Here is a 21,138-nt window from a genome sequence, read left to right as displayed (position 1 = left end):
ACACACACACACACACACACACACACACACACCCTATTGCTTTTGCTTCTCTAGAGAACTCTAATACAGAATCTGGCACCAAGAGCGGAGTAGACAGATTTTGGAACCAGGAGTGGAGTGCTACTGTAATAAATACCGAAAAATATGGAATGGCTTTGGGACTGGATAATGAGTAGAGGTATGTGCTAGAAATATGGATGTTAACAGGGATTCCTGGTGAGCTGGAGAGAAGTTCCATCTTCTTAGAAAAATGCATAAATAATCATGAACAGAATGTTGGTAAAAATATGGATGTTAAAGGCCATTGTGCTGGAGGTCTCAGGAATACGTAATTGGAAACTAGGGGAAGGATGATCTTTCTTATGAAGGGGGAAAGACCTTGGCCAAACTGTGTTCTAGTGTTCTGTGGCAGGTAGAACTTGCAAGCTATGAAATTGGATAGTTAGCAGAGGAGATTTTTAAGTAAAGTGTTAAAGGTTCCTCCTGACTGCTTATAGTAAAATGTGAAATTGGCCACAGGAGGACTAAATTCCACCCTACCTAGTGGGCAATGGATAATAAGAACGCCCCCAGCTTCCTTACCACTGTAGTCCAGGGCACCTGGGGAATCCTGGTGTAGGTCATTGTTATGTAGATGATGAGGAAGAAGACGGTGAGGACCCAGTAAAATACAGCTACGAACATGACCCAGCCAAACGCAGGGACAAGGAAGTACTCAGTCCCAGCGATAAGCGTCCATACCAGCAGTCCCAGAACCTGTAAAATGATAGAGACAGTGGGGAAAAAAGGAGAAAGGAGAAAATAAAAAGAAGGAAGTGAGAACAGAGAAAAAAAAATCATTATAGAGTGTCAATTACAACTATCATTCATATATACACATACACATGACTTACAAATATAATAGGGGTTGCAGACTCACGTGCCTAAAAATGCCAGGAAGGTAAAATAAATGAACAAAGTAGGCGGGGCAGAGACCATGGCAAACAGGAAAAACTATGTCTTGTTTTAAGAGGCAGTCTCCACTCAGCTCCAGCCAATTGCTGTGGACTATTTTGCTTTCCCCCACCCCCCAATACACATACACATGACTTACAAATATAATAGGGGTTGCAGACTCACATGCCTAAAAATGCCAGGAAGGTAAAATAAATGAACAAAGTAGGCGGGGCAGAGACCATGGCAAACAGGAAAAACTATGTCTTGTTTTAAGAGGCAGTCTCCACTCAGCTCCAGCCAATTGCTGTGGACTATTTTGCTTTCCCCCACCGCCCCCCAGGAGAACAAAGAAACTCAAGTCTCTACATGATAATTTTGATTAAGTGTTTGCGCTAACGAGAGTTTTAAAATATCATGAGGGGCAAAGCAACACACATCTGTAACTGGAATCTGCTCACAGGCTGATACCTGTCAAGCGAACGAGACTGAAGATCAACTCAAGGTGGTCCCTGGACTGATCTGCTCTCGAGGGATGAATCTCTGAGGACTCCCCACCTGCTACAGCTGCCCTCCTCGCAGGTGACAGATGAACATGTGGCCCGAGAAAGCTCTCAGAAGGGAGGATGAGCAAGGGCCCAGTCCAGACATGGCACTTAGCAATTTAACATGAGCTGCACATTTATCCAGCAACAGCTATCAACTCTTCACTACTGCCGATGAGCAAGACTGAACCCAAAGCCAAATCAGTGTCATCACTGACTGAAAGAGGACTTCATCGAGGGAAAAAACCGGATCTAAATCATACACATGCTTAGTCCTAAACAGAAGAAGGAAAGCCAGAGCAAGGCATGCATCTCACATCTAAGCACCTTTCCAGGACCAGGAAGACTCTGTTCCTAAGCCATGAAAAAGTTCATATCTGAACCGTATCTCCAGGAGACAGCATCAGGAGTCTAGGGTGGGTCTGGCTGCAAGTTCCAGCCTGCTGTGTGATTCAGGACAAGTAATTTCATTTCCGTTTTAGCTTTCTGCATGGTATATAAAACAAAGTACTAAAGTAATTTTAACTGCAAAGCGAGGCAGGCGGGAAGACGACATTCTAGTCAGAGCATGGCACAGGCAAAGGTCTGGAAGGGGAAAGGATTTCTTCCTTCTAGAACCTGTAAGAAAGTATAGTAAATAGGACTGGTGCAAAATGTGGGAGAGGTTGGGGAGGGCCCAGGATGCCCAAGGATTTTGTGTTTTATCCTAAGGACAGTGAGAAGGTTAGCAGATGTGGTATATTTCCTAAAACAGAAAAAGATAGTCTTAAGTACATGGTGTTCAGCCATTGATCTGGTGGATGATTTTTATTTTTCCCATCCCTATCAAAAGGGTGGATTGTACACAGTAAACATTTATCAAATTGGTAGTTGATAGATGGTCACAGGGATGGGGAGTACAGCAGATGGAATGCAGTTAGTACTAATGTAATGGCTAGGTGTAGAGCCAGAGGAGAGAAAGAGCAATTAGGGGGATTGTTTTATAAGCCACATAAATGTTGAACTAAGGTAGTAGGAGAGCCAGAGGAGAGAAAGAGCAATTAGGGGGAGTTTTATAAGCCATAAATGTTGAACTAAGGTAGTGTATACTTGAAACTAATAATAAAATTGAAAAAAAAAATTGAAAAAAATGTTCCATTGTTGCTGATGTGTACGTGTACTATGATTGAGTTTGCACTGAACACGTACACAGTTTTTCCTTGTCATTATTCCCTAAACAATATAATCTAACAACTATTTACACATCATTTACACATTATAAGTAATCTAGAGATGATTTAAAGTATATGAGAGGATGTGCATGGGTTATATGTAAATACTATGCCATTTTATATAAAGGACTTGAGCATCTGCAGATTTTGGTACCTGTGGGCGTCCTAGAACCAACCCCCCACAGACGCCAAGGGATGACTGTATCCAAGACCAATATGGTAGCAGTGAATGTTGAGAAGGGACTGAATTCGAGATAACTTTCAGAAATAGAGAGGACTTTAATAGATTTAATAGATTAGATTAGGATAAAGTGGAATGACCCCAGGCCTCTAAAAAGATTTACAAAGTGGATTAGCATGTCGTTTTCTCAACAGGATCAATGAAAAAGAAACACATTTAAGGGGCTGATCTGATCAACAGTTCACAAGTTTGGTTTTCAACCGACTCAGTATGGAGCAGCCAGGGACCTCCAGGGAGGTACTGGAAGTGGGCACTGCAGGGAGGAGCATTCAGGCTCCTCTTTAAGAAGACACTGAAGATCACTAAGCTCTTGGACAGGTTTCCAAGGGACATTTTAAACTGCTCGCTGGGAGAAGCCCACATCTCTGTCACAGTTTGGAGGCCTGTGCCGGGGAGCAGGGAACAGAGTGTGAATATTGCTGTTTTTCTACTTTAGAAGTGAAAATTGATGTCCTTTTACCTGCTAGATATTGTAGATGAACTCCAAAGAAATGCTTAATGGAGATGCGTTTTTGTGCTTACATCTGTAACAACATAATTTATTGAAAGTGAAGATACACAAAATGGGACAGAACTCCAGAAAATGTTGAGCGTCATGCTAATGGGGTTCTGGGACCCGAATTCACCATAACTGGCAGGTAATCTATACACGTCTATTTAACATTCCATTGGATCAGTAAGACTGGTAATGGATGTAATCCGACATGGCAGGGTCTGAAACAATATTGCGGGCTTCTTGATTAAAACCGAAAGGGTCAGCATGGCCCTTTGCTCATGATTCACACAGGAAACATAACCATTCACAAAGAGGCACTGCAAATGGGGTTCGAGTGACCCTCCAGGGGAGTGCAAAGGTTTAAGAGTTTCCAGCACACGCTCGTGTCCAGCTAAACAGGCTCAGCTAAAAGCTCTTGGCTCCAAATGTGAAACCGTTTTTCATTATTAAAGCAAGTGGAGTCCACTGTCTAGAGACGCTTTGTCTAATGTGCTAGCAGTGGTCATCTATTACACACAGGGACAGTATCATTAGCTGAGCCATCTCTCAAAGATCAGGAATATAAGACCCATGACCTCACCACCTAACACAGTAAAAAGGATATCCCCATCAAAAAAAGAATTGTTCTACCCAAGCGAATTTCCTGTGTAACTGAAATATATCTAGGAACAAAGCTTTTGTCTCTCACTGTAACCGATATTGCTGAAAATCACTCTACAAAGATATTATCCATCTCCTGCTGTGTGTGTATATGTATGTGTGCATGTTTAAGACAAACTCTAGATCTTTATCTGCTTAGACAACAAAAATACTGTTTTTTTGTTGATAAGCATTTTTTTAGGCTAAGACTCCTTTTGAACGGTAAAACTAAGACTTAATAAAATTTCAAAAGTTATAATACAGTAAAAATAAACACAGAGGTATATAATGTATATATAAAGTAAGCAACGACATGAAACACTCATTCACCAGTTGTAAATTCTCAAGAGAAAACAATATAAAAATTTCCTATCAGCCCTTCTTAACTTCTTTACCTTACAGTTATAGGTACCACCTGTACATCCTTTTTTCTCTTTTAAAAATATGGACCACTCTGTACATGGTGCCCATAACTTGTTTCTTTCACTCAGCAGCACCGCGAAGGACTTGTTTCCATGCTACGATATACAGATCTACGCCGATTTTAACAGTTGTTCAATTTTCCATAATTCTTGTTCCCAGTTCCCTACCGAGAGAAATTTAAGTTGTCTCCTTTATGTTTGTACAAAAACTCCCAGGGAACACTCTTCTAATATATACCTCTGCATACCTGAAATCCAGGATAGATTCCTACAAGTGAAATTTCTAGGATAATTTTAGCTTTAGAGCTGCTGCCAAAGTACTCGTCAAAAACCTTCTTTTAGTTTATCCTGTCTTCAGTGTAACCATGCTCTTCCCTTCCGCCCTCAGTGAATTCCCATGCTTTACATGATTAAAAAGCCAATTAAAAAAAATGTTTTGCCTTTCACTGCTTTATTGACATACAGCATAGAAAAAAGCGTACAAATCCTAAGCAAACAGCTTCATGAATTTTCTCAAAATGAACAAACCCAGGTAACCAGCAGCCACATCAAGAAACAGAGCATGACCAGCAGCATCTGGAAGCTCCATCCCCACTTCTTGTTAATCCTTCTCTACAGCAGGAGTAACGACTCCCCTGCTTTCTATCACCCTAGATTACTGTTGCTGGTTTTTGAACTTTGTATCAATGGGATCCCAGAGTATGTACTTTTATGTTTGGTCTCTTCTACTCAATACTGTGAGACTCATCCATGACATTGGATGTTCATTCATTCTCCTGGCTACGCTGCAACGGTTCGCAATCAGGAGTGAGCATCAGAACCACCCAAAAGGGTTTGTGAAACCACAGATGGGTGGGGCCCCACCCCCACAGTTTATGATTCAGTAAGTCTAGGATGGGATCTGAGAATCTGCATTTCTAAAAAGTTCTCGGGTGATGCTGATGCTGCTGGTCCAGGGGCCACACATTAAGAACCACTGATACAGCATTCTTCTTGTTTCAGTTTGCATTTCCCTGATCAGTGGCGAGGATGGTAGAGCATCTTTTTAAATGCTTATTAGCTACGCCCAGTTCTTTTCCTTATTTATTGATAAGTTTTTAAAAAATTGCTTTCTTCCCAATTTGTAGAAATCTTTACATAAAAGGGATAGTAACTGAGTACATATATGGCAATATTTTCCCCATCCAACTTTCTTTTCTAACTTCATAGGGTCTTTAGTTATGTGGAAGTTTAAAATTTTTACATAGTTAATGGATTGCACCTTCTTCTATTCCAATCTGCTTAGAAAGGTCTTCCTCAACACAAGATTGGAAAGATATTCTTTTTTTTAATAGTTTAGTATGTATGTTTAGAACTTCACTCTAACCTGAATTGATTTCTATATATGCAGTGAGAAAAGGCTAATTTTATTTTATTTTTTCGATTATCACCTCCTAGTGACTTCTTATAGATTGGATTGGTCTCTGGAATCTTTATTCTGTTACACTTGTCTGTGCTGAATGCTGTGCCAGTGCCAACGACTGTAGCTTCAGCATGTATTTTTAGGCTTCTGGGTAAAGATGTAAAACTGAACACATGAATCTAATTTGCTCCTTCCCAAAACTCTTCTAAACGTATCATGAGAATGGGATGAATAGGAAAGGAGACAAAAGTGACACGTTTTTGGAAGCTTGGATGAGGGATAACGGACTTAGTCACTGTGAGAAAGCTAAATTCTAACTTAGCTGGTTGACAGGGAAAGTAAAGAACCACACGAAGCTCACTACAAAGTCTGAAAAGATCCAGGTACCTCTGGGGCTTAGAGTGAATCATGGGGTAGGGGGGAATGTCTTGAATAAGGAGGATGTTTTGAAAGCTGTTTGAAAGTAGCTACATCCTTACCTTCTGCCCTATTCCGTGCTGCTGGGTGACTCCCCCACCTCTGTCATTAGTCTGAAAGTATATTCTCTGTGTCAAGATTCTTCAGCCCCGGTCCCATTAACATTTGGGCCAATAATTCTTGGTTGTCCTGTGCATTGCTGGATGCTTAGCAGCATCCCTGGCCTCTACCTACTAGAGGCCAGCCAACAGCAAGCCTCTCCCTCTCTCTCTTAATGACAATAAAAAATGTCTCCAGAAATTGCCAAGTGTTTCCTGGAGGGCAAAATCACCTTCACTGAGAACCACTCTAAGGAAGGGAAAACAAAATACAGGGTCTTTGGATTGAGGGACACAGTCGAAAGTTTGAGTGTCACACTGAAAATGAGAGGCTTAAATGACAATTCAGTAGGAAGACGTCCTCACCCTTCCACTCCCTAACCTTTCCCCTCTGCTGGGCCTTAAAACACTGGCAGCCGGGCCTTCACTGGCACAAGAACAAAGATCCACAGATAAGACCTGGGGGCTTCCCAGACACCCAGCTCAGCCCAGTCAATCTATGATGAAATTTAAAGTTGATAAGCCACACCTGTGTGCTCAGAGCATCTGAACAGCTTTGTAGTGTTAAAACGCATGTAGACAACCAAGGTTACCAGATCTACGATGACACCAAAGCCTGTATGACAGGGCAGAAAGCTGATACCAAAACACGAACTGGAAGAAAGTAACTTTGAAGAGGGAGAAAAACAAAAAACAAAAAAAACCATGTCAAAAAAATCAGTATCCTCAGGGAGAAAAGATATTACAATAGGGAAACACAAAAAGGAGGTTACAAGGACAAAAATAATCATTCAAAAGCAAAATTAGCTTTTGAAATTAAAAACAGGATGGCAGATATTAAAAACTCGACAGAAATGTTACATGATCAAATTGAGAAAATCTTCTAGAAAAGACAGCTAAAAGACAAAAAGATGAAAAAACGGGAGAGATACAGTAAGAAAGTCAGAGGACAGCTCAGGAGGTTAAGCATCTAATCAATAAGTTCCAGGAATAGAGATTGTAGTTTCTCACTCTCTCTCCTTCCCTCCCTCCCCACAAATACGCAACATGCACCAAGGAAAAGTCATGTCAGCACACAGTAAGAAGGTAGCTGTCTGCAACCCAAGGAAAAAGGCCTCGCCAGACACCAACCTTGCTGGCACCTTGACCTTGGACTTCCAGCCTCTAGAACTGTGAGAAATAAATTCCTGTGTCTTAAGCCACCCAGTCTACAGTATCTTGTGGCAGCCCAAGCTAAGACAGATGGCAACAGTAAGTTACTAGTTAGCATGTAAAAGTGAATCAGAAGGTGGCAGCACACATATTATTGATAACTTCGAATATGAGCAAAGCCAGAGGTATCTCAAGTGGCTGTCTCTGGGGAGGGAGATCTCTGGAGTAAGGAGGGATGGGGGTGAGAACTGCCATTTGCTATAAGCCTTTTAGTTCTACAGGTATTTGGCCACCCTACTGATCTTGGTTGATTCCCTAGAACTTCCCGGCTAAGATACTTGCAATAATGGTAGTTTTGATGCTTTCCAATATTTATACCACTTGTTTCTTTTCTTATATTACTGCATTAACTAGAATCTCCAGAACCATTTTCCAGAACACAAGTGACAGTGAACATCCTTATTTTATTCTTTATTGTTTATTGTTCATTTTGATGTTTAACATTAGTACGTCTGTTAGGATAGTCGATGAATACCTTTTATAAAGCTAAAGATTTCTATTTTTTAGTGAACTACAAAGTTTCTTCTCTGACCTCCTTCCCGAACAAGGTAATGAGCTCAGTTGAGTGCATTTTCCGTATCTCCCTTTTACAATTAAGTACAGCACTCATAACACAGTTAAACCTTTTGATGACCCAAGGTCATCAAAACAAACATCAAAACAAACATCACAAACATCAAATATTTCAGTTACTGCCTTGTGCTGTGGAACCAGATTGCTTGCCCCTTCTCTGAATGGTACCAGATATCTCAGTTTTTCTATGAAGAAACTTTTAAAACTGAAAATCATCAGTGGTCGCCCCTTGAAGCTCCCAGTGAGCTGATTCCAACAGCCCTCCCCTGCCCTTTGTACATACAAACCACAAACATCTTTATTCTAGTATCCTACAGACTAAGTAAACGGATGCCTTGGATTTTTAAAAATCATACCGAAAGACACAATACGTTTGTTTGTGAAGTCAAGTCTATGTAGCCTGTGAGCTTTGTGACAGCTATTCTACTGTTCAGAGGAATTACCCGATGGGGGTGTGAAAGGGTCTCATTTATTCAAGCGTCTACTGAGCTATTATGATGAGCCAGGGTTTTTTCTAGGCACTGTTGGTGGAAATACTATACTGCTATAGCACAGAGGTTGGCTGATTTATTTCTGACTTTAACCTCAACTGGCAAGAGCATAACTGCACCTGTATGCCAACCTTGAAATAGACAGGTGTCTTTTGATGATTAACCATGCTACCCTCAGAGCCTGTACCAGCTGTTCTCAGCTGGCTTTGCCCAGAGTAGCTGCGTTGCTCCAGATGTGAGCTCAGCACAGCTATGAAATACCTCACGGGGCTTTAAATCATTTACCATTTTAATTCCTAGCAATGAAGTCACATTAGGGAACAGGTATTGTAGATTTACTCTTTTGTGCCCTGTAATGAGGGAACCAAACAATACTACCATGCCTGGCTGCTCTTCCCCTTTTGAAACATGTTTAATATAACACACATGGAGCAACATTCATTCATTCATTCATTCATTCAAAAATACCATTGAGTTCTCACTGGTAGTGCAATACTGGGGGGAAGCAGAGATGGTCTTTGCCCCTGGAGAAGGTACATCAATAAATATTCAACTATAAACTGTGATAAGTCCTATGAAAGGAAACTAGGCTGATATGAGAATATAAAGCACAAAGACTGAACCAAGTCTGGATGGTCAGAGGAAGTTCGAAATTTAAACGGGTGACCGGGAGCTCGCCAGGCAAAATATGCATGGTGAAGGGAATGCTAAGACTCTGAGACACCCCATCTGTTGACCTGAGTTTCCCACCATTAAATGATTAAATGTATAATACAAAGGCTACTTGGTCTGGTAGAAAGACCAAGGCTCTGAATTCTTTCCAGTTGAGTGACTGCAACTTTAATTTTTAACCAATATTTATCAAGCACCTACTATGTGCCCAAGCCCCAGGCAACAGTAATACCATAATATCTATTACAGAGCAAGGAGTGTTTCACATGCCTTACCTCCTTCAACCCCATAGCTGCCCTCTGAAATAATTTTTATCATGACCATTTCACAGGGAAACTGAGGCACAGTACATTAAATAACTCAGTCCAAGCTTTTAGCTACTATGCTACACAACTTCTATCATGCCCCAAATCATTTAACTTTTCTGTTCCTCAGTTTCTTCAGTACGGGGATATGTATTTTCTAAAATCCACATGATGAGACAATATGCTCTGTAAATGACAGTTTCTACTGTGATTAGTAATGGCAGAGATAGAGCGGTTTGGCAGATCACAAACCTGCCCGGGAGGAATGGCCATGTGCAGTGCTGAGGAGGCTGGTGTCCGAGATGGAGAAGCTGGCTCCTGCTGCTTTCACACTGTGGTGGGGATGTAGCATTACTGAGAATGCCACCAGCCAGCCTCCTCCCAAGTGCAAGTCTCGGCAGAAGTAGGTTCTGATAATATTAGCAGATGACTCGATGCAAACCCAGTCCTGGCTCTGCAAAACAAGATGCCCAGCAGCTGCCCACTGATGCCGGGCCACCAGGGGGTACCATCCTCAGGGTGGCATGGGGCTGATCACTACAAGGCCTTTTTATCTCTTGGTCTCTCATGTGACACCTTGGCTCATAGAGACGATTGAACAAAACAGGGATGGCAGCTAATCTTATTTGCTCTGATGGTTTAAACATACAATTCAGAGAGTGTGCTGCCTTTAACACAATGAGTTCCAAAAAATCCTGGAAGAAAGCTGACATATCACAGAGGATGACATAAGAGCCATCTCAGGTCAGCAAACATGTTCCGAGCACCTGCCACATACCAGACACGATGCCGGGTGCTCAGGGTCCAAAAGTGAGCAAGGCAGAATCCCTCTTCCTGAGGAATTTGCCATCTAGTGTGAGAGGCAAACACAATTCAGTTTGTTTTTCAAAAACAGGATGGCAGATATTAAAAACTCGATATAAATGTTGACAGCTATGGCCCATGGCCACACAAAACCCACTGTCTGTTTTGCACGGCCTGTGAACAGCCATGCCCATTCACTTACGTATTATCTATAGCTGCTTTCATGCTACAATGGCAGAATACATGGCTTTTGGCTGCAAAGCCTAAAATATTTACTGTCTGGCCCTTTACAGAAAAAATTTACCCAATCCTGCTGATCATTACACATGCTCTTTGCAGGAAATACACATACATCCATGTGTTAGCTTATATTTTTCTTTCCTGCATTGTTTCAAATAAACCAGATAAGTAATACATTGAGCCAGAGAAGATGATAGGACAAGAGTGTGTACCTTTTCCCTGCACCATCAAGGGCCTACAGCATCCTGAAGCTGACTGCTCTCTACACCTGCTAAGCATTTTCTTTCTAGAGTCAGGGAGGAACCTTCAAGCCAATCATCCCCACGTCCCTCCCAGATCAGTAGCTGTTCTGTTCAGCAAGCAGGGTGACCTTCTTCATTTATCCACTAGAGGGTGGCCAAACACTGCTTATGAAAGATTAAGGCACTACATTCTCCTGTTCAGCGGAAAGACATCAGAGTTTACCATCTGCCTGGATGAGTTCCTACACTTAAAGCACATTTCACAGAGGTGGCAGGATGTGGAAGAATAAACTCAGTCTGGTACTCACTCACCCATTAGAACCAGAGGTTGCCTGGAAACGGATCTGATGAGAAATGTAGTCGGCTGACTGAGATAAGGATTAATTAACACAAAGACGTGGAAGGGCCAATTTAATCCACGACTTCAGGGCCTTCTCAATGTGCCCGTGCAAATTTTTTACTGAAGTGTGTTTAACACTCTATAGGAGGGATTGTGGTGAGTACCAACTAAGCAAACAAGTGACCACAGCTCCTCTTAGGAACTCTGCCTGTTTGGGCCCCCTCCCAATCTGGGAAATGGGGAGAATTGGCTTAGAATAGCAGATCTCACACGGGGGCGGGGGCCAGCACCAGGGAGGAGCATATCTGAATCTCCGGGGAGATTTCAAACCACTTGGTCTTCCTCTCACTTTCACACATGCCATGAGGTAGGTGTCTCCCTCTGGCCCTCCCTAACCCGTCTCTCAAGTGCCACTGTTGGGGCCCCAAGGGTGCTCCAGAGCAGAGCAAAGCTTTAGGTCTAGGTGATGCTAAGAATTTGTGACTTAACCTCGCTCTTGCCTAGGATTTCAGCCTGACATTCGACCATCAACTAGACCTGTGCTGAGACAATACCACAGGACCCCAGTATTCCCAGTAGGCAAAGGAATGGAAATCTGCATACTGGACTGGTTTTCAAATCTGACCACAAACTCTTTGACATGCCTCCTGAATGTAGTGACTTGGTTCTGATGGACGGAGTATAGCAGAAATGACACTATGTGACTCGGGGGCTGGGTCATAAAAAAGATCCAGCTTCCTCCTTGCTGTCTCGATCCCAGAGCATGTGCTCTAGGGAATTAGAGGTTATGTTGTGCAGACACTCAAGCAGTGTGGTGGGGAGGCCCACATGGTGAGAAACTGAGGCCTCCTGTCAACAGGCAGCACCAACTTGCCAGTCAGGTGAGTGACCACCTTGGAAGCGAATCCGCCAGCCCCAGTCAAGTCTTAAATGACTGCAGCCTCAGAGGACATGTGATTGAGCGTCAGGAAAACACCTGTGCCAGAACTGCCCAGCCAAGTGGATCTTGAATTACTACTGCACAGAAACTGTGAGTGATAATAAATGTTTACTGCTGTTTTAAGCTAACTTTGGGGGTGCTTTGTTATGCAGTAATAGATGACTAATACGCCAAGCTCCATCCAATTTGGGCTCGTATACTAAGATGCACTGTGGTATGTAGAAAGGACAGAAGATCTAGATTTGTCACTAACTTGCTGTGTGAGCACAGGTAAGTGATGTACCCCATAACTTGCTGTGTGAGCACAGGTAAGTGAGGTACCTCAGTTTGCACCTCCATAAGATGGGTACAGCACCGTCTAGGTTACTGCAGAGTCCAAAGGCGTTTTGTGATCTGCAAAGATCTAGGTGAACATCAGTGATTACTAGTTTCATGGTTTTTGTTTTTTTTTTTTCTTCCAGGAAACATGATTTAATGCTTAGCATAGCTGGCAATTCGGCAGTATGGGTCTTAGTGGACTTAGCCAGTGAAAGGAAGAGGGAGCCAGTGCCCACAATTAGAACCACTGTGTTGGCACGCTTTGTAAAGGGCCAAATAGTAAATATTTTCAGCTTTGAGGGCCATTTGGTCTCTGTCGCAACTACTCAATTCTGCTATTGTAACATGAAAGCAGCCACAGATAATATGCAAATGAATGGGAATAACTGTTCCACTAAAACTGTATTTACAAAAACAGGTGGCAGGCTGGATTTGGCTGGTGGGCTACCATTTGCCAACCTCTGTCCTCGAGCCTGCTTCCCCATGTGTGTGGTCACCAAGGGAGCAGGAGCAGCATCCCCAGAAGCTTGTTAGAAATGCACTCGCAGGCCCACCCAGCTCTGCTGATTCAGTCTCCCCAGGGAAAGGGCCCAGCATCCTGTATTCACAAGCACCAAGTTTGAGAAGCTCCACCTTCCTTCTCTCCTCACCACCCGGTGCCCCCGTGCACCAGAGACTTAAGAGGGATCGCGGATGACAATGACCTGATCGAACATCTTCTCAGGCCTAACAAAGAACACACATCATCTCAATATTCTCCATGGTAAGTAAATAACATTTGCTTCATGGTTCTGGGTCACCAATAAGCAAAGCAGCAGCCAGTCCTAGCCCAATAGCTTAGAGTCTTCAAGAAAAGAGAATAAACCATGGGGTAACAACACTCCTAGAGTGAAGAGATTGGATTCAGTTACAGCCCAAGGCTGCCTCCGGGTGGGGCCCTTTGTGGTGAGATACCAACCTGGCTCCTGGACCTACTTGCTTCTTTCAGCAAATTTATTTGGGTGCTGGTTTCCTTCCGTTTTGGTGAAGGGTAGAGGTATAAATGGCAAAGGTGAGAAGGAAAAAGGACATTTTAAGAACAAAAGAGAGATGAAAGTCTTCTAGGAAAGAACCAACAGGAATGAGGATGAGAAAGGAATGAGGGCAGGCCTCAGTCACTGTAAAAGTGTCTGTCTTCCACTTTGTCGTGGGAGAGAGAACTTGATCCCATAGTGACAACCATCTTGCCTCTAAGCACCACCATGAGTGTTTGTCTAAGATATCACTAGTTACATCACTCCCATTTAGCCATATAACAGCCATATGGTGTAGACATCACAATCCCCACTTAGACGAACTGAGGCTCAGAGCAGTGAAAGGCCATGTCCAAAGGCATATTCTACAAAGCTGGTGGGGCCACAGCTCACAGCCACGTCCGAAGACTCCTATCTGCTACGGAACCTCCCAGTACTGCCCACAGGTCTACGGCTCCGTTTGAGGTCAAAGAAAAGTCTCACGTGCACAAGCCTTGATTTGTGCTGATTCTACTTTATCACAGGTCGCCTGCGGGGACTACTCACAGGTGAACCTGCTTCTTTCTACCTGGGACAGCTCCGCCTTTGTCCTCCTACCTTTAGGCACCAAGTAGGGAGATCAGAGCAAAATGTTCCAACATTGTGGTAAACAGTGTAATATCAAAAGTCACACAGCCACTCTTTAATGTCAATTTCAAAAGAACTGAAATAAAAATCAAAAAAGGAGGATTATGAAATGCTTCCTTCTGCCAAAGATGCTGAGTGCTTGCCCCACAGCTGCTGGGTGTGAAAAGCCAAACCCTCCTGTAGAGAATCACTGAACTCGAGGTGGGAGGCTCTCCAGCTCTGTCTGGGCTGCTGTTTTCTAGAGTCTGTCCCTTCCTGGATATTAAACTGCCTTTGGGTGCAGGAAATAAGACTGCTTCATCTTCGGGTAAGAGTTGTCACCCCACAGACTGCAGGTAGGTCTGCTTGCTTCCACAGAACTGAAAGGGCCCTGGTAGACATGCTTGCCTCTTAGGAATCTATACTCCTTTGTTGCGTTCATTATTAATTCTGTGTGTTCTAGGTTATTGGGTCTTTTTGTTTTAAACAAAAAGAAACTTAGGAGGAGGGCATAAATCATAGTAGACAATCTAGAAAACATCTGGGAACAGGCAACCTTCAACACATCTGCTCTACCCAATTAGCCTTTGCCCCAAGGGCACCAGCTAGACCAGGCTCAGTGGGGTCCAATGGCTATGGTCAGTGAAGTCACAGCTGCAGATATGGAGAAAGGTAACCATCTGCCTCCTAGAAACAAGTTCAGGAATGTCAAGTCTTGAATTAAGGTGAGCCTGACCTCTACATTTTTATGCAGACTTTTCCCCGGCAAGCTGGTCTGCTTCTGATGGGAGATGTACACCTCACCAGGGTCCTACCAATTATCAGCTATTGCACCTGACCCCCAAATGCCAGAATGGTCCTTATGATTAGTGATGTTGAGCATCTTTTCATATGCTTTCTGGCCATATGTTTATCTTCTTTGGACAAATGTCTATTCAAGTCCTTTAACCATTTTTAAACTGGATTTTGGGATTTTTGAGTTGCAAGAGTTCTTTATGTAGTCTGGATATTAACCGTTTATCAGATATTTGATTTGCAAATACCTTCTCCCATAGGCTGCCTTTTCTCTGTTGATTGTTTCTTTTGCTGTGCAGATGTTTAACGTTTAATGGAGTTGCATTTGTTTATTCTGGCCTTTGCTGCCTTTGCTTCGGGTGTCATACCCAAGAAGTCACTGACAAATCCAATGTTGTGAAGCTTTTCCTCTGTGCTTTCTTTTGGGAGTTTTATAGTCCAGGTCTTATGTTGGAGTCTTTAATCCATTTCGAGTTAGTTTTTGTTTATGGTGTAAGGTAAGGGTCCAACTTCATTCTTTTGCACATAGATATCTAATTTTCGCAACACCATTTATGGAAGAGACTATCTTTTTCCAGTTGTGTAGCCTTGATATCTTTGTTGAAATCCTTTGACTATATACACAAGAGTTTATTTCAGGGCTCTCTACTCTGTTTCATTGGTCTACATGTTTGCTGTTGGGAAAGGCAGTTTCTTGCATGCAGTCTTTTGGTCCCCACTCAGCCACATAAGAATGGACCTTGGACCTGGAACACCTCATTACCAAGAGATAAAGAGTCCACATGGCCTGTGTGGAGCTTATCACCTTGTGTGGCAATATCACTCCCTGTATCAGGTATAATGTGTTCCTTTGTTCTGCTTAAGCATGTACATCGATGGCTCTCCAGCACACCCCCAGCTTTCAGTATTTCAGACTCCACAGAAAGGGATTAGGGTCTTCCTGCTACGGCACAAGAAAGGGGCTGATAGACCAACTGTCCTGCATTGGCTGCCACAGAGACCTGCTGGCCATGAGGGATTGATGTCCACTACTGAAGCTGACCTTACTGTCGCTTCTCTATGTGGGTAAAGTGTTATTCTATCTAGTAATGCTTTACTGTGTTGTGTTTTCCTCAGCAACTTCGATACCAAGAAGCAATGGGCAGAAGTGTTTGGAGTTCTCCCATAGAACTGGTGACTGGTGCACAGTGTTCTGCAACCCTAGGATTGATAACTGGTGCAAGGTACTCCACTTGACATCTATCTTTATGCCAGTACCATACTGTTTTGATTACTGATGCTGTGTGATATGTTTTGAAATTAGGAAATGTGAGGTCTCCAGTTTTACTTTTCTTTCTCAAGATTGTTTTGGATGTTTAGAATCCTTAGAAATTCCATGTCAATTTAAGAATGGATTTTTCTGTTTCTGCAAAATGTGCCTTTGGTATTTTGAAGGACTGCATTGAATCTGTAGATTGCTTTGAGTAGTACGGGCATTTTAACAATATTAAGTCTTCCAATCCATGAACACAGAATGTCTTTCCATTTATTTGTGTCTTTTAAAATTTCTTTCAGAAGTGTTTTACAGTTTTCATTGTATAAATCTATTGCCTACTTGCTTAGATTTACTCCTATTTTATTTATGTTGATGTTATTGTAAATGTGATTGTTTTTTAATTTCCTTTTCAGATTGTCCACTATTAGCATATAAAAATGCAACTGATTTTTTTGCATGTGGATTTTGTATCCTGCAATTTTGCTGAATTCGTTTATTCTATCAGGTTTATTGTGTGTGTGTGTGTGTGTGTGTTGATTATTTAAGGTTTTCTACATACAAGATCACGTCATCTGTGAACAGAGATAATTTTTCTTCTTCGTTTCCTATCTGAATGACTTTTATTTTTCTTGCCTGATTGCTCTAAGATTTCCAGTACTGTTTTTAATAGAAATGGTGAGAGTGGACATCCTTGCCTTGTTCCTGATCCCACAGGGAAAACTTTCAGTTTTTCACCATCAAATATACAGGTAGCTGTGTGCTTTTCATACATGGCCTTTATTGTGTTGAAGTAACTTTAAGTTATTCCTAGTTGGTTAAGTGTTGTTGTTGTTGTTTTATCATGAAAGGTGCTGAATTTTGTCAAATGCCTTTTCTCCATCAATTGCGATGGTTGTGCAGTTTTTGCCCATTGTGTTAATGTGTTGTATTATATCAATGGACTTTCATATATTGAACCATCCTTGCATTCCAGCAACAAATCTCACTTGGTCATGATGTATAATCCTTTTAATGTTTTATTGAATTGAGTTTGCTATTATTTTGTTGATAATTTTTGCATCTATGTTTATCAGGGATGTTGGTCCATAGTTTTCTTATGATACCTTTGCCCGATTTTAATATCAGGGTAACACTGGCTTCATAGAATTAGTTTGAAAGTGTTCCATCCTCTTCGATATTTTGGAAAAGTTTGAGAAGAATTGGTGTTAATTTTTCTTTAAATGTTTGGTAATATTCCCCAGTGAAACCATCTTGTCCTGAGGTTTTCCTTCTTGGGAGGCTTTTGATTAATCTTTTTACTAGTTATAGGTCTGTTCAGATTTTTTATTTCTTCATGCTTTGACTTGATAGGTCGAATGTTTCTAGAAATTTATTCATTTCTTTTAGGTTGTCCAACTTGTTGACACATAATTGTTTATAGCAGTCTTTTGTAATCATTTTTATTTCTATGGCATTAGTCGTGAGGTTTCATCTTTCATTTCTGATTTTTTAATTTCAATTGTTTTCTTAGTCTAGCTGTTTGTCAATTGTGTCAATTTTTTAAAAAAGCCAATGAAGTGTTGCTGTCTTGATGGTGAGGATCACCTTTTAGCACACAGATATGTGTGTGTATGTATACACATACACATACATACGTATGATATATATATATGTATATAATATATATATTTATTTATTTACGGGTCATAATGTTCACTGATTAAAGGTTCACCTATTACCTCCATAGAAAAGAAATTTGCATGGAGAAGAGGCCGATTTGCCGTATTACTGAAGAGTGTCCAGGCGGTTTCCCCCATCAATACAGTCCACACTTCAGTCTTTTTTATGTGCCATATAAAAATTAAATATCTCCCTACATTAAGGACTAGGAGAGACTGTAGTACAGCTAATACAATTTGGTAGTTCAGACTGGAACCCTCCGGTTGCCCTCCAAAAAATCCTCATGTGCTGAATTTGGTATTTTACAACTAAGAAAAATGCGGTGGGATCATTTTGGTAATTTTGCTTAGGAGACTCAAATTCAAACTTCGTTCTAGGAGAGAAAACCAAAACTTTCAGGCAATAAACCAATCAAAGTTAGAAAGCTCCTTAAAAATAAAATTCCCCTTGCCATATAATGAATTCTAAAATAAGCCAGTGGTTTTTCAGATTTGGACAAATGGTTACCTAAATACTACCATCCATAAGTAACCAGAGATGACAAAATTACATCTTCTGTGGCTCACACAGCTTCCGAAGGGAATTCCAACAAGAAACTGGTTAGTTGAGGGCTGAGCAGGGGACACACCAAGGAGGCAAGGCCCGAATGGCCCGGATTCTCAAGGTGGAGAACAGCGTGATACTTAACTGAGGCATTATCTCCAAGCATGCTGACCCCAGATTCACGCTGAAGTGGACTGGAGCTCGAGCCCACGTAGCCCTTTTCATGTGCTTCATATTTCAACCACATTCAGAAGCTCAGACAAGCCTTAGCTCTGCTGAGAGAAGCCAACAGAACCACCACTGCTCATATGGCATCTGTGACAGTTGAGTCTTTTGGCCAACACACTGTCCTAATGACATACTGGCCTGGTTTTATCTGCTGGGGCTGTGACTCAAAGTGATCCCCAATTATTTTGTCAGGGTTTCTCAGGGTAGCAATTTGACAGGTTCAGCCGTGGCATCCCAACAACTTATAGAAGTTTGGTAACTTTGCTTTTAATTATAAGAACAGTATAATTGTGACATCATTTCATTATTGAATTATAAGAGTATATTTTATTTTTAAATATAACAGTCGCCAATATTTTCCTTTTAGTATCTTTTAAAAACGCATCGACAGCTATGTTTTTAAATGTAGGGGAGCCCCAACATTTTGAGCTTTTTTTCCTTAAAAGATGTTATCGAGTTGCTACAAATCAAAAATTATTTTAAAAGCCTTAGAGAAGTGCTTTTCACAAGAGGATGCATAAAATCTTGTTTGGAAGAATAATCACTTTCCAATTTAGTTTCCATGTAAGCTCTAGTTTTCCTGGATTGCATTTATTTATAGCACGTCTGTGTAAAACTCCATTTTTTCATTCATTCAGCAGCTGAATGAGGGTCACTAAGGTTACCGGACACCAGGACAACCAAGCAGACAAGCTGTGCACAAGGCCGATGCATACAAGAAAGATGACGGAGCTCTTTCCCTTTACCTTGAAGAATGCTTAGTGCAGCCAGGGAGATAAGACAAACGGAAAATAACACTGCAGCACAGCCAAGGAAAAGGGCCAAGGAAGTGCACTCATTTGGAGAAATGCTGAGAGTTTCACTCAGGAGGAGCAGTAAATGACTCTGGGTGATCAGAGAGGGCTAATGGCCTCATTAGTAATAGCTACATTCCAGGCAGGGCTGACACTGAGACCTGGCACCTGCCTGCTTTAAGGATGTGGGCAAAAGGCCAGAAGGCTGGCAACACTTGGGATGGCAGCAAAAATGTTGGGGGAGAGGGTAGTTGAGGCCACACTGTGGGAAGCTTGAAATGGCAGGTTAAGGAGTTCAGATTTTATTTACTGGGCAGGTGTGACAGAAGCAAAGGTGTTTTTTGAAACAGGTATTTCTGGCATAGATGTTTCAGAGTTGGCACTTCCTTGTCAAAATCTCCTTTGACAATGGCTGTAGGGGGAGAACCTGTCACATAACTTACCATGGGCTAGTCATCAGGAAGATTTGTTTCAGTGTAATGTTACCTGGAAGGCCAGTGGATGGGCAGAGTGCAGGCTGCCAGGCTGGCCTCCACACCTCTCCCAGCTGCCTCTGCATCTTGGGAGCAGACCCGCATTCCTGAGAGAAGGTTCTAAGCCAGATGTCCCCAGCTGGCTTATTTCACGGGTCCTGTTAATTCCTCCATCCTGGTTGATGCCATTAACTATCACTGCTCCTGGGAAAGTAACATTCCTCTGCTTGGTGGGTTCGAATGCTCAGTCTGGAATTTCGGTCAGGCACTGGCCCCTTGGGATTTCCTTCTGACTATCAAGTAGTGAGAAGGAATATTGTACAGTGCCTGACTAATCTTGGGGAGGACCTAGCAGTGTGATGGAATATGGGGAGCCACATTATCTTAGAATCAACTTTATCAAAAATATTTGGGGGTGAGATAGGGAAGAAGTACGATAGATAAAGTACCTGTTATAGACTAAATGTTTACATCCCTCCAAAATTCATATCCTGAAACCTAGTCCCCACTGTGACAGTATCTAGAGGTGGGCCTTTGGGAGGTGATTTGGTCACAAGGGTGGAATTCTCACAAATGGGAATAGGACCCTTATAAAAGAGTCCCCAGGAAGTTCCCTTTTTCCTTCTACTACGTGAGGACACAGCAAGAAGATGGCTGTCTATGAACCGGAAAGCAGGCCCTCACTAGACAGTGAATCTGGCGGCACCTTGATCTTGGATTCCCAGCTTCGGTACTGTGAGAAATAAGTATCTGTTGTTTATAAGCCACTTGGTGGATGGTTTCTGTTACAGCAGCCCAAGCAGACTAAGACAGTCTCTTTTCACTGAAAATCAAAACCGGAAATATTGTAGAGGAAAAGACACCTCGCGAACTTAAAGAACAAAACATAAAATGTCCCCCCGCCCCCCAAATTTGTTTTTTTACCTGGACAGGTCCCTGAGTAAGTTCACACTCAGAAGTTTGGGATATTCTGGTTGAAAACTTGATAAGACCAGGCTTACAGAGAAACAAGACTCATTAATTTAGACACTTACTGTGACATTTCCCTTCCATGGTGGATTAAAATAAGACAAGTCCCCCTCCTACTCTAGAAGCAAGCATAATATTTGTAGCTCAGCATGGCCTTTTCTCAGAAGAAAAGATCATCGTGGAAGCTTTTTTTAAGCCTGCCAACAATGCATCTCTATTATTAAAACTCCCTCCCTTTAGCAACCCTTGGTCTCTTTCACAA

General features: G+C 42.0%; 1 protein-coding gene across 1 annotated transcript in view; it reads right to left on the bottom strand.

Annotated features, from left to right (window-relative positions):
- Positions 1–21,138, bottom strand: part of CMTM8 (CKLF like MARVEL transmembrane domain containing 8) — a 77,636-nt gene that overhangs the window by 5,859 nt on the left and 50,639 nt on the right. Inside the window, exon 2 of the mRNA XM_006905718.3 lies at positions 583–756. Coding sequence (XP_006905780.1) covers positions 583–756 — 174 coding nt within the window. The remainder of the gene's footprint in view (positions 1–582; positions 757–21,138) is intronic.

Source organism: Pteropus alecto, unplaced genomic scaffold, assembly GCF_000325575.1.
Source record: "Pteropus alecto unplaced genomic scaffold, ASM32557v1 scaffold10, whole genome shotgun sequence".
NCBI classification, from domain to species: Eukaryota; Metazoa; Chordata; class Mammalia; order Chiroptera; family Pteropodidae; genus Pteropus; species Pteropus alecto.
The sequence above is the reverse complement of the archived record's forward strand: the minus strand, read 5'-3'. Positions and strand labels throughout refer to the sequence as shown.